The following is a 14260-nucleotide window of genomic DNA, read 5'->3' on the forward strand; positions in this document are numbered from 1 at the left end:
AATCTTCAAAAGCAATTGCAGTGATAAAGTGGCAGACTCTCACTCATGGCAAAATACCAATGCTTCCCTTGCCCGGTCATACAGTTTGTTCTCCTGCTGCATACAATTCTTAAACTGACATTCTGTCTGTAATTATTTCCTAGGAAGAATGAACTAGTGGCACCACAATGCTTTCTGATGAACAGAGGTTTATCTCTTTACATTAATACAGTAGTTACAAGAAAAAAAATAAATAAAAATCACACAGAAACCAGTTTGGAATCTCAACTATATTGATACTGTACATCATAAACAACGCAACCCCAAGACAGACTGTATGATCAAGGCTAGCGCAAGTGTAGTCTTCCTGAGAGTGAGCAGGCTGCAGCCAAACCAATGCTTTAATAAATTGTGCAGACACAGCAGGTGAATCAGGTTAGCTGCTCCGGCCATTCAAACCTACAATGTGTGGAAAGGAAAGTCAAGTTCAAAACACTTTTTAAAAGGTGCCAGGTCAGCATCTGAACAGTCCACGCTTTACACTATCAATGGGAGGGAAGGTGTTTGGTAGAAAGTCTCTTCACTACAACGCTACCTGGTTTCTCCATGGCATTGCTTTCATGTGCGGTTGTGTCTACATGTTTGTCACTATCTCTGTCCTGTTTAACACAATGATCAACTTGTTAGCAGCTAACTCTGTCCGCTTTGATGCTGGAATTCTCTTCCTTATTAATACAATCTAGTGATATACAACAATGAATATGCACATCTCTGATTAGCACTTGATTGGAGCTATGCATATTCAGATATATTATACATATTAGGAGTCTAGAATGGGGTTGGTTATGATATACAGTACTGTGCAAAAGTTTTAGGCAGGTGTGAAAAAATGCTGTAAAGTAAGAATGCTTTCAAAAATAGACATGTTAACAGTTTATATTTATCAATTAACAAAATGCAAAGTGAGTGAACAGAAGAAAAATCTACATCAAATCAATATTTGGTGTGACCACCCTTTGCCTTCAAAACAGCATCAATTCTTCTAGGTACACTTGCACATAGTTTTTGAAGGAACTCGGCAGGTAGGTTGGCCCAAACATCTTGGAGAACTAACCACAGTTCTTCTGTGGATTTAGGCAGCCTCAGTTGCTTCTCTCTCTTCATGTAATCCCAGACAGACTCGATGATGTTGAGATCAGGGCTCTGTGGGGGCCATACCATCACTTCCAGGACTCCTTGTTCTTCTTTACGCAGAAGATAGTTCTTAATGACTTTCACTGTATGTTTGGGGTCGTTGTCATGCTGCAGAATAAATTTGGGGCCAATCAGATGCCTCCCTGATGGTATTGCATGATGGATAAGTATCTGCCTGTACTTCTCAGCATTGAGGAGACCATTAATTCTGACCAAATCCCCAACTCCATTTGCAGAAATGCAGCCCCAAACTTGCAAGGAACCTCCACCATGCTTCACTGTTGCCTGCAGACACTCATTCGTGTACCGCTCTCCAGCCCTTCGGCGAACAAACTGCCTTCTGCTACAGCCAAATATTTCAAATTTTGACTCATCAGTCCAGAGCACCTGCTACCATTTTTCTGCACCCCAGTTCCTGTGTTTTCGTGCATAGTTGAGTCGCTTGGCCTTGTTTCCACGTCGGAGGTATGGCTTTTTGGCCGCAAGTCTTCCATGAAGGCCACTTCTGACCAGACTTCTCCGGACAGTAGATGGGTGTACCAGGGCCCCACTGTTTTCTGCCAATTCTGAGCTGATGGCACTGCTGGACATCTTCCGATTGCGAAGGGAAGTAAGCATGATGTGTCTTTCATCTGCTGCAGTAAGTTTCCTTGGCCGACCACTGCGTCTACGGTCCTCAACGTTGCCCGTTTCTTTGTGCTTCTTCAAAAGAGCTTGGACAGCACATCTGGAAACCCCTGTCTGCCTGGGAGAGACCTTGCTGATGCAGTATAAATACCTTGTGTCTTGTTGCTGTGCTCAGTCTTGCCATGGTGTATGACTTTTGACAGCAACCTCACCTTGTTAGCTGAGTTTGGCTTGTCCTCACCCAGTTTTATTCCTCCTACACAGCTGTTTCTGTTTCAGTTAATGATTGTGTTTCAACCTACATATTGAATTGATGATCATTAGCACCTGTTTGGTATAATTGTTTAATCATACACCTGACTATATGCCTACAAAATCCCTGACTTTGTGCAAGTGTACCTAGAAGAACTGATACTGTTTTGAAGGCAAAGGGTGGTCACACCAAATATTGATTTGATGTAGATTTTTCTTCTGTTCACTCACTTTGCATTTTGTTAATTGATAAATATAAACTGTTAACATGTCTATTTTTGAAAGCATTCTTACTTTACAGCATTTTTTCACACCTGCCTAAAACTTTTGCACAGTACTGTATGCTGGCTAGAATTAAAATAAATCTATACATTAATAAACAAACAAGAAATATATCAGAATACACTATTACAATACCCTCTTTTTATGTTTACTGTTGTTAGTTTCTGGCACTTGTTAAATCCTGTTAGTTGACGCCTAGTTAATATAAAGCATGACTGAATATGGAAACAGGAAGCGATTTATCTGACACTTGCTCTAAACGGAAGTGCGTCGTACCTGATGTGTTCAGTTCTTGGCAGGGGTGTTGCTACTACTGTCAAGATCTGCAGAGGCGGCTTCAGACTAAATAAAAGTACAAATAAAACAGGAATAAATCAGCATGCATAAAAACAGTTTTAACTCAATTTAAACCCGCGCAAAGGGAATATATAAAAATGAATTACGCAACCAAAAAATCCTATCGTCACTTTTGTAAAAAAAAATTAAAAATAAAATATAATATACAATAAAAATACGATACAGTAAAAGTTTTGCGTGTAAAGTATTCAAGCATGTCTTTCTATCAACTTTAAAAATGTAAACTGTCTTGATGACTGATTGATTGACCAGTACGCAGGATAAAACGCAAGAAAAAGGGAAAAAAAAAAAAACAGGACATAAAAGTGGATCTTCAAGGATCTTCCACAGCAGAAGTGAAGAGGGGTTGGCTTGCAGGCTCTTATTCTAAACAGTGTGGTTGTGTCTAATCTCTGTAGAGCGGATCCACCCTCCAGGCAGCTGATTCACCTGTATACTGGGTTACTAAAGAGCCTCAGCAAACACAGCAATCCAACATGCCTGTGCCAGACATGCTACTGAACCCGCACCATGACAAGAGAACTGTTTCCAGTGAGGGAGGGGGGCTGTGCACACACCTGCAAGGCATGTCAGCTGAAATTGGGGATTAAGATCCCCCCTCACCCCCTCCACTACTGTATGTTATGAACAATCAATCAATCAATCAAGAGGCTCACACCACCACTGCAAACCACATCAAACACGACAAATAAGGAGTACAAAATCAATTGATCATTAAACATAAAACATAAAACTCAGCAGGACAGTTGTCAGTCAGCAACGACTCGACCTCAGATATGAACCGTTCTAATTTGAACTTGTGTTGAAACTCATTCCAGTCATTGGCTGCTGCTGATTGAAATGAGTGACGTCCGACCACACACTGTTGCTACCCTGCATGGGAACAAGCTGTGTAATAAAATGACTGGATCCTAAGCTGCACAAAGAAGAAGAGAGCTCCAGTAAACTATGCAAGCAAGCAGGCGTCTGCCCAATTAAGGTTCGGTAGATTAACACATACCAGTACAGGGATGGAAATAAGACAACTATTGCAGAGCAGTTTCACCCATTCCAGGTTTTACTATAAGCTGGATTATCCAGAGTGTACAGATAACAAGGTCAGGTGTGTCTTATTAAACTCCTAGTAAAACCAGGAATGGATCAAACTGCTATGCAATGGGAGTCTTATTTCCATCCCTGCAGTATATGTTCTGGCATATTGCTTTCATTTTTTAGTGGCGGCAGGGATCAGAGTTAGTGAAGAAAATGCTATGCCTGTTTTGGATCTCAGTGAAGCCTTGCCCATTTAAAATGACTTTTGGAATTTGAGAAAACCTTAAAACTGTCATTGTCCAGTTGGTTTACCTTTGGGCTTTGTTTCTTAGCACTTTTCTTACTGCTGTTGTCTTTCCACAGTGATTCTACAGCCACATAGCCCTGCAGGCTCCAGTCATACACAGCCTCTCCCGTTACCTGAAACAAAAAACACTCAAAAATAAATGCATCACTATGCTACACACTACAAAACTCCAAACACAGTAAACAGATCAATTCAAGTTTTAAGTACAACAGACACTCAACAATAATGCAAGCAGATGCAAATTACTAATAGTGCCACATGCACAGTATTGCGCTTTGATTTTTCTCCACAAAGCAATTCTAAAGCCAACACTGACTGCTTTTATTATCTAACATTTGACCCCATTTAAAAAGCAGTGTAAGAATGTCTAAAGGCTTGTTATGTTACGCCATCTAAATGCAATACCTGAGGCTGATCAAGCCTGTGTAGAGGGCGCTTGTACTGTGTACGCTGGGAGGATCATTTAAAAAATAAGAAAAATAAACCATTCCAGCGTTAAACAGGCAACAGAACAAAGCTTGCACTTTGCAAACGCCTGCTGTGTCTCCATCCTGCAAACACGTACACAGCCATGGAAATGAGTGTGCTTCAGCAGGAAAAATGCTTGCCTTCGTAAAACAACAAGCATCATTCAAATATATGTCAGTACAGCTGGGATCCAATTTTACTGTAAACTACAATATCTGGGTTCATGAAGGTTGAAGTGATTTTTCTAAATCTTCTCTGAAATAAATGTTGGTGTAGCTACCCCAAGGACAGAAATAAGACCCCTGTTGCGTAGCAGTCTGATCCATTCCTGGTTTTACTAGGAGGTTAATAAAGACTCACCTGAGCTTGTTACTTATACACTGGCTAATCAAGCTCGTAGTAAAACCTGGAATGGGTGAAACGCTGTCTTTATAAAGTGATCATCGCAAACCTCCTCTGGGTTCAGGATTTACAGCGTACCTCACGGTGCTCCTGGACAGACTCAATATTGTTAATTTGTTTTCTCATTCTTTTTATCTTTGTCTTTAAATTTTTCTCACGGGAAGGGAGGAAGGAAGGATGCTTATTTTTTAAATAAAATCACTAACAAAATTTCCCTTGGAAACGGCCACCTCCCTTCCCTTTCAGGTTACCATCTGCAAGATATTTTCCACAGGTCCATTAACAAAGACAGCGGGCACGAAACCCCTTCTGATTGAGACCTGCACTGTGCCCGATGGAACAATCAAAAAAGGTTTACAGGACGGGGAATGTCAGAGTCATCGTTTTGTGTTCTGCATAATCTTCTTTGTTAAGAGTGCAAGGAACAGCAGTATTCATTATTACATATTTTCAAATATTCAACATGTTTTCTCCTACCTGTGATTTTCCTGACATTATATATTATTTTCATATATGTCATGCAATTCGTGTAACTGGGATTGAATTGAATGTCTGAGTCCTGATTTAATAGGTATATGGGCAACTGCTATCCAACGCCAGCCAGCGTCAGAGAACCATTTAGTTTAGAGTTCACTGTGTATTCTAGTAATAGCACAGCAAGCACAATAGAACGGTACCGATGTGGCAAATGAATAGTAACATTTACAAAAAGAAAATTCTACAGGAATTCTACATGTATGTGCTGGGAGTCCAGAGGTCACTACTCGTCTGCATGAAATCATAAAAACATAAAGGCATCATAAAAGCCCTACCTTAGCGATGTTAGCAGCTTGCTGTGGGAAATACAGAGAGGCAGCGACTGTCATTAAAGTCACGGGGTATGCCAGCTTCTTGACTTTGGAACCTGTTTAATACACAAAAGACAATTCAGAGTCAGCAACATGAGCTTTAGTCATGATTATTATGAAATGCCTACATCAGAAGATATAGTTTCCATGTTAAAATCCACAATGAAGGTACATTACTGTAAAGGGGTTATAAAAGATAGGTAACAACACTGGTTGTCTCTGCATTGGGGTTCCTAAGTTAGCAACATGGCTCGTCTCAGTCAATCGGTTTCCTATTACAGCGCTCTGAAAAGCATTTTTAGCATGAATGCAGCACTAACCTCGCCGCATGCTTGATAATGCGCTTTACTTTTTTGTTATTTTCTAGCTAAATTTAGGGTTAAGGTTAATGCAGCATTAGTAAATTCAGTTTGCTTTTTTTAATATACATAATTTGGCATAATCAAATCAGATGCCACATTATTGATGGTGAAAGGCAGTTTACACACTGACATAACGAAAGAAGGAAGTTACACAACATTTGTGTTTCTGTGAACAAAAACAAAGCATTCCCGCCACCTCCCACCGTACAGATGCACTGATCAGTATGCGCTGCGCTGTACATGTGCACTTTCTATTCACAAGGGCTGTTTCGTCACAAAGCAGATTCTCAGACTTGAATATTGTAGAATACCAGCTTGCAACTCCAGGCAGAGTTCCATCAAATAAGGGGAGCGGATCCCAAGATACAAACATCCGCCAGTTAGGAGTACTAACCTCTAGCGAGGAAGAGTCCGACGATTCCAGCAAAGCCAATGACTCCGACGCGAGGGTAAAACCCGGGGGGTGGGGCCTTCAGGAACTCATAGCTATCTGGAACACAAGGCTCTGATCAGGTCTGCAGAGAACACATTAGTGAGCGCCTCATGCTGTATGTGCGCACAGCTTTGACACTAAACTAGCCTGCCATTTAGAAGGTCATGTACATTTGGGGTTTGAACTGGGTTATTGTGCACATTGACGGATGCTTTTCTTTTTCGGATGTTTCTGACCATACGCAGAATGACCGGTGGCTGTCTTTGCTGAAATTTACCAGACAGGTGGCATAGCTGCATCCCATATACAGTTATCACGCTCCTTTAAAACTCTGGCAGAGCTTAGTTTCTGCGCATTTTAGGGCGATCCGACAGCGAGCTGTTTCAGACCTTCGTCTGGTGCATTTTTAACCTATATTCTGAATATTCCTGTATCTGGCTTGGTACAGTAGTTGCTACAGGTCAATGTGTTCATTGCTGCAGCTGCTGTATCTCATTTCCTCTCATATCCAGAAATAGCAGCATTGAGTTTCCGTGGGGTGGGGCATTGGGGTTTTTGGGATGAGCCGGACCTGAACAGCGTGTGGCCGCATGGACGTCAATCCGCGATAGTCTGGAAAGGTGCGTCCCCAGAACACAGACAAGGGGTCTAGGTCCTGCACTGGGCTTCATCCAGCTCACAGGCAGGCTGGTGATAAACCACTTGTGGAAACTCACCCTCCCACGGAGATCTGGATCTGATCCACAACTTATCACAGACTTGCTGTCGCGCTCATAATTCATGTCAGACTTCATTGTAAAAACAATCCGGATGCTTGCGAGACACTTTTTTCGGAAATTTCCAAAACAGAAACATAAAACATGATCTGGTCCCCTTCTGAACACAAACTTGTTTTGGTTTTGTTTGCGCTGCGGTTAGAGAATTTATTCTCAAATACATGGCTTAAAACTCTAAACACTAGCCCTGCACCCAGCCCTGTGTTTCAGATCTACCCTCAATTAGGTATTTAAACCACGAGGACCCAGGAAAATGATGTTAAATAAATCATTCCTCTCTTATAGATGTATGACCAACTCCTATTAGTAACCCTACAGACTCACAGGTATTAATGCTGTGATGAGTTAGTTCATTCCTGACATCTGGGCATTACAATAATACAGCTAAAGAATGGCAGTTCTGAAACCCAGGGCTGGGTGCAGCGGTAGTGCGAGTCTCAGGTCCTGCAAACAGTCAACAATATGATGCTCTGCATATAAACACTGCCAATATAGATACGCAAGAACCAGAGGCACTCAAGCAATCTATACTGCATAGCAAGACTGTTTCATTATTCCAATCTGTACTGTAGACTTCAAAGGTTTTAAAAAGTCTCTTACCTTTTCCAAACTGGAGAGAGCTTTCAACTTTTGGTTTGGTTGTTGTTATGACTCCCTGAATCAAAACAGTACAGTACATGTTAGGAGCTGTGAGAAATGCAGCCCTGGATAAAAGCAGATGAAGACATCAGCACAGTACACATGCATTCTTCATGTTGGAACACCACACTCTCATTGGTCTGTACAATACTCTTAATACACAGTATGCATGGCCTCAGAGAGGGTTAAAGACAGCTACAGTAATTTGCCTCTACATAACTGTGGCATGCAAGCTGAAAGACAAGTACAAAGTTAATGGTACACAAAATTAGTTTATAGCACCAGCACTTATGCAATGGTCCATACAGTCGTGTACCGTAACACTACAGAGTTATGACCTGTATAAGAAATGGAAATAAATGGGGAAAAAAAGTACAGAAGAGAGAGTCAGTGATGTTTACTGATTTTTTATGGGGAATAGCAGTCAATGTGTTAGATGCTGTGCAGCAGCAGGCTTTAAAATGAAGACATCTGAAATGAAGAAGTCTGGCCATGTAGCAGGAGAGCAGGAATATCGTTTTGGTTTGACCATTGGGACTGACAGATTAGCCACTTCATAACTTCTGCTGCAGAAAAGCCTGTATTTCCTTAGAGAACGTGTTTAAACCCATTTCGAAGGCAGTGGTGCCAGACTGACTCAGCTATGCTACTGAAGGCACTATCCGATTCCCAGTACCATGGCATGGACTCCAGCAATGTGTTACGTATGTTCAGTGCAGTATTTATCTGTTTAATGAGGACTCACTTATCTTGCTTCTATAATAAATACCTGTACTGTACCTTGTATCCATTGTAATCACCCCACTAAAATACTGACTGTTTTAAAACACTTAACGCTTTTCTGTCTGGGGTGGTAAGTTGACGGTGCCTTGATGCAACCCACAATATTATTTAACTCTCATCCATACCATTCAACGCACTTGACATAAGCTTACAGATGGATTAAGTATTAGCTGCTATTACTGTTATATCGTACATATATCCGTCTCTTGTTTTAATCAGTATATATACCTGTGCCTGCTCCACTGCAGTATGGCCAGCATGCTGAAACAGAATGAGAACAAAGCATAATCAACATAAACCAAAATAAAAAGGAGAATCACAAAGCAGAGATCAGCGTAAGCGCCAGAGCAAGGACAGAACAATGCACTGCAGGCAAGAGTCCCAGTAGATATGAGGCGCCAAGGACACTTTAATTACAGCGCAGGGGAAGAACTGGACTGTGCAAGGAATGAAATGAACCACTCCCTTACAAGTCTGGATAAACCAGCTTAACATGAGAGCACGGCAATGCCCTTCAAGGAAAACAAACTTCAACTGCAATGTAACCGCATGGCTCTTTAGATGAGGACAAAACAGAATGGTTATCAAACTGCAAGGAGATTAAAATAAAATGTGACCAACACAACACAAATAACCAATTTGCTTCCACCAATTAGAACTACACAGAACGGCATGGACAAAAGATCAAACGGTCAGAACCATTCTGTCGTAGCTGATTGCTAAAGACGATTACAAGACGATTTCCTAAGCACTGATTGGCTGCGTTGAACACTCCCGCCCTTCCAATTGTGTGCAGTTTAATAAAGAGAAGACCTCTGATACAGCATGTCTGTCTGCAGCCTGACTGTATGAACAGAGAGTACCTGACACCAGGTAGAGATGGGCTCCGTCGCCTTCCTCAGCTCAGCAATTCCTTCCTCCAGCTGGGTGGGCTCCGACTCCACAAATTTATAGTGCTGCTCTGGTGTGGTGTAAAGAGACAGCTGGGAATCAAAACAAAACCACAACCTGAGCGCGGCGCATATTCAGATACAGAATGCTGTACGACTCAAGCGGATGTACTGTACCCTCGAGTGGGGGACAATCAGCTTGTATCGTATGTACTGTACATTGGTATACTATATTTCTTATTATATATAGTTAATTATGAATAGTTAAACTGTACAGCTAATTTGAATGTGCAGTCACTTCCATCTGATACGATACAAAGAGATTTCAGATGGCTGCATCAGATCAATGTCGGGGTCTACCGCTGCATGTATTATTTATATCTAATATATGAAGACGTACCGCTGCACATAAATACAGATCATTAACTCAGCCTCCTATTTGCATGGCATTCATTTCTGAAACATCTGCTGACTGTGCAACGTATTGTGCAGTTTTACTTTCAGCCCTTCATCACTTAAATGTATTTATGTCAGGGATGGAAATAAGACTCCTACTGCATAACTGTTTCACCCATTCTAGGTTTTAATACAAGCTTGATTAGCCAGTGTAGCAATCTCAGGTGTATCTTATTAAACTCATAGTAAAACCAGGAATGGATCCAACTGCTATGCAATGGGAGTCTTATTTCCATCTCTGAATGGCATCTCGAATTGCTTGATATGAGCCCATATAGACTGTTTTTGCATGAGGTCAGGTAGGCAACGAACAATTTAAAAAAGCAGTAACATGATCCTTTTCCGATTTGACTGATTGATCTATGCTTCTTGTGTGATGTTGGGAGACTGTGGTGATGTTGGGAGACTAGGGTGTGTGAGCTATGCATCAGCTGCAGAGTCACTTACAATTACGTCTCACCCGAAAGACGGAGCACAAGGAGGTTAAGTGACTTGCTCAGGGTCACACAATGAGTCAGTGGCTGAGGTGGGATTTGAACTGGGGACCTCCTGATTACAAGCCCTTTTCTTTAACCACTGGACCACACAGCCTCCTCATATATCCCCTCTGTGTGTGTGTGTGTGTGGACAGGGCAGCATACCTCATCGACCTTCAGGGATCTCTTGTCGTGTTTCTCTTCACACGCGGCATGAACCCACACTGAGAACAGACTCACGCCTGCAGGGATAGCTGCCAGCCTCGCCACCTGAGACAGGCAGAAAGAACCACGGGAGACCCATTACAGCACTGTGCGAGTCCCTTCATTCATATTAATACAGTACCTCTGGTATCACCCTTCATGTGAAACATTCAGCGCAGTCTCAACCCTGCACAGGAAAGTGTAATACCAGCGCGCACACACAGCTACATTAATTACATTCCTAACCTACAGAAGGAGGAAGCTATGAGGATCACAGAGATTTTACTGCTGTTAAAATTGAGGCATTATTGAATTAAACAGTGCTGTTGACAGGAGGGTGAATCCTTTCCAAACAGCCTTTGCTTTCTATTTATTTCTGCCGTATCCTGCACTTGTGTTGTTAAATGGAGGAGAGGTCAGAACGCAGTGAAAGGGATGGATTTTTTAGAAAATCTCTGAGATCAGGTAAACAGTATCCTCCTCCTGCAATGCAAGATCTCCAAGTCAAAGTCAACAGACCCGGCAATAGACAGTGGGACCTCAATGTGAGTGGAGGAAGCAGCCGGTGTGCCTCTTGCACTTCAGTGACTACACTGAGGATGCCTTGTGATGTACTGATATGTATTCCGGTTCTTCAGAATTATGCAAAAGGCTAGCCATGTATTTTTCTGTTCTTGCATTCTACCATTTTGATATATATGTATATGAATTGCCTTTATTCCAGTTTTAATACATCTTTGTGTATACAACCAAGAAAAGCAAAGGATAAGCAAGAAGCACATTTATTTTATTTGTACACAGAAAGATTTCTTAAGCAAACCTTTCCTCCCTGGCTCAGACTTTTTAAGTGAATTCTCACCCTGAGAGGTCGACTGAAGCTTACTGAACCTGGAACTGTTTAAAATCATTAAAATAACCCTAAAAAGACAAAGATACCACACTACCTGGGATTTCTTATATTAATGTTATCTTGAACCAAACAAGGTAGATATTTTCCTTTTTTTTACTGTACTTCCTTAAAATTGAAACAAAAGTGTCATTGCTGTATGAAACAGTATATTAAGGGGGGAAGGGGGGAGGTTCTAAATATAGAACCGTGTTGTCATGTCAACCGTGCATTGTTACAGCGGTGTGCAGTCGAGATTACAAAACCAGGGCTGCCCTGTTTCTACTTGTAGATAGAAAAGAGAGTGCAAAACAGGAGGAACAGGACACACAATCAGATGATGAAATGTGCTTATATTGTACAAAACTGGTTTGTTCTGGTGCTGATAAAACAATTTTCTCCACCAAGTGACAGATAGCAGAACATGTTTACTGTGTGTCCTCGAGCAGGCTTCGTCTGTGCTTGCAGAGCCTGTGAAAACATGCAACACAGCAAAAATGTAAAACTCAGTCCGATGTGGTGGCATTGCTTCTGAAGTCAAATAAACAAGACGCTACTTCTATTAATGAAGCATGTTTTGAAGACAATGTGTAAAAATACCACACTCGTTCAGAAAGGCTGCAAAAAAATTCACATATTGGGAAAGTCTGTGGAAGACCTGTACAGTGCGAACTCAGCAGACAGCCAGACCCAGGGGCAATCAGACATTGTCAAATGTTTTTGGTGAGATCCTGTTGCGAGCACAGAGATGCACTGTAAGCTTCTTGAAACCATGCTCAGTCTGGGACCACATCCCCACACAACAGAGCTAATAAGTGGAGGCAGGAATGCTTTTCAGTGAAAACAGATTTTCATTATCTCATACCTATCCTTGCAGCTGATATATTTTTATAAAGAGGAGGTGATTTACTATTCAGAGATACACAGATATTTAGTGAGAAAGTAGTCTGAGTGAAGTTATCTGGCTACAAACTCCCCATCCCCAGCTGTGCTGCTTTCCTAGAAGGAGAACATTCCGGGGACCATTCTACTTGTGAGATGTCTGGCTGATTCAAATATTCAGCACATTTCTAAAGAGGAGACTATCTATTCAGAGATACCAGGGTATTTAGTAAGTAAAGGGTATGAATAAGGAAAAATAGCCAATACATTCCCCACCCCTAGTCTTTCTGTAAATCATTTGCTGTTTCCAAACTTTTGAACACTACTGTACAGTCAGTGCATAGATCCAAATACAGCAGAACTCTATTCTGAATATTTAAAAGCACTCCGATTATTTCATGGAAAACACCTAAAACCTGATATCACACTTTGTACAGATTACACCGGTTCATCTTTTTCATTCACTGATGTTGTGTTGATTAAGGACTCGACCTACTGGTAGAAGATGGTAATGTGTAACATAAGATGACACATCATAACCAGGAAACTGCTTTCACAGCACCACTTCTACAGTCTTCCTAATGGAGAACTCAAAACTGTTTTGGAAACTTGTTTTTTGTAAGTTGACACGCTGCAAAGACTGTGTCAACTAGGGTTTTGCAGAGTTTGGTGCAATTAGAAACGTGAGACAGTGTGTTCATTGGACCACAAAGATTCCTGACAGGTCTGCCAGGGTTGAATAAGTGCTGCTTGCATGTTTTCTCTGGATCCCAGGTCTGGCTGGGTCCACACCACACAGCACTGCTCAGCCTTTCAGTGCAATAAGCTGGCATGAACTGCCTCAGAATCAGATGGCAGAATGCAAGCCGAAGGATGTGGCTTTGGGTAGAACCAAGCTGTGCATCTTTAGGTGCAAATAACACTGCAACAGCCCTCAGAGCGAGTTTTAACCGCGCTGCTCTGCTTTAGTTTTTGTTCAACTTTCTCAGCTGACTCGCTGAACTGTTGAACCCCCTGGAAGGCGCATATTAACTGTGTGCATCCAGCAAGGGCGTGATGCACGACACCGGAAAGTGACACCGTCGGTCCATGACTGGTCTCTTGTCTTTGTCCTGGTGAAGTCTAACTACCCGTCCCTTTCTTAACTAGTATACACATAACACAAGCACGCAGTATTATTAATATATACACGTGTACAGGCAACAGTGTCTCAATGTGGTGCAATTCCATTTTTTGTTAATTAAAAAACAGACCGCAAACCAACATGTGTATTAAAAAAATAATAATAATAATAACTTTAAAATATAAACCCTATAGAAAAAATATGATGTATGTTATGTTTCGAGTCCTTAACCAATTCAATTTGTACCCAGTACAGTATCGAACTTCATTGAATAAAATTGCACAATAGAACGTTGTTTCAATGTCACCGAGTTTTTAAATCGTATGCATATAAAATCTAAACTGGAATATAGCTAATATAGCAAAAAATACTGCTTGCCAAATACGCTTAACAATCCCGACAGATATTTAAAACAACAGAATGTCATTAAACTTCATACTCTCACCTTGTACATGATCCTTAATGCCTTGCTGCGTGCGCCATACATGTACGGGATCACAGAGTGGACATAATTTGTCCTGCGGTCAAAGGAACACGGTCACAGTTTGGTATTTAGCGACATCTACTGGACGACTTTATTATTGCACGTCTAATTGTTCGTT

At 41.4% G+C, this 14260-nt stretch overlaps 1 protein-coding gene across 2 annotated transcripts; it reads right to left on the reverse strand.

Annotated features, from left to right (window-relative positions):
• Positions 1 to 254: 254 nt before the first annotated feature.
• Positions 255 to 14194, reverse strand: LOC131737679 (MICOS complex subunit MIC26-like). Of its 2 annotated transcripts, XM_059028084.1 has the most exons (11): positions 14104 to 14177; positions 12086 to 12124; positions 10729 to 10833; positions 9605 to 9724; positions 8970 to 9002; positions 7920 to 7974; positions 6505 to 6600; positions 5713 to 5804; positions 4036 to 4143; positions 2611 to 2676; positions 255 to 438 (listed from the first exon to the last, which is right to left on the reverse strand). In XM_059028084.1, the coding sequence occupies exons 1-10, from the start codon at positions 14143 to 14145 to the stop codon at positions 2620 to 2622; spliced, it is 747 nt and encodes a 248-aa protein (XP_058884067.1). In that variant the 5' UTR covers positions 14146 to 14177; the 3' UTR covers positions 255 to 438; positions 2611 to 2619. The 2 variants fall into 2 exon arrangements, with proteins under 2 accessions (XP_058884067.1, XP_058884068.1); XM_059028085.1 differs by lacking the exon at positions 12086 to 12124 and having other exon boundaries at positions 14104 to 14194.
• Positions 14195 to 14260: the final 66 nt, after the last annotated feature.

This window comes from Acipenser ruthenus, chromosome 8, assembly GCF_902713425.1.
Source record: "Acipenser ruthenus chromosome 8, fAciRut3.2 maternal haplotype, whole genome shotgun sequence".
Taxonomy (NCBI): domain Eukaryota; kingdom Metazoa; phylum Chordata; class Actinopteri; order Acipenseriformes; family Acipenseridae; genus Acipenser; species Acipenser ruthenus.

Coding starts and splice junctions, on each gene's coding strand:
- LOC131737679 (XM_059028084.1), bottom strand. CDS start 14,145: ATGTATGGCGCACGCAGCAAGGCATTAAGGATCATGTACAAG. Junction 10,834..12,085: donor AGCCTGCTCGAGGACACACA/GTAAACATGTTC, acceptor TGCCTGTCTCAG/GTGGCGAGGCTGGCAGCTAT. Junction 9,725..10,728: donor GATCCCTGAAGGTCGATGAG/GTATGCTGCCCT, acceptor TTTGATTCCCAG/CTGTCTCTTTACACCACACC.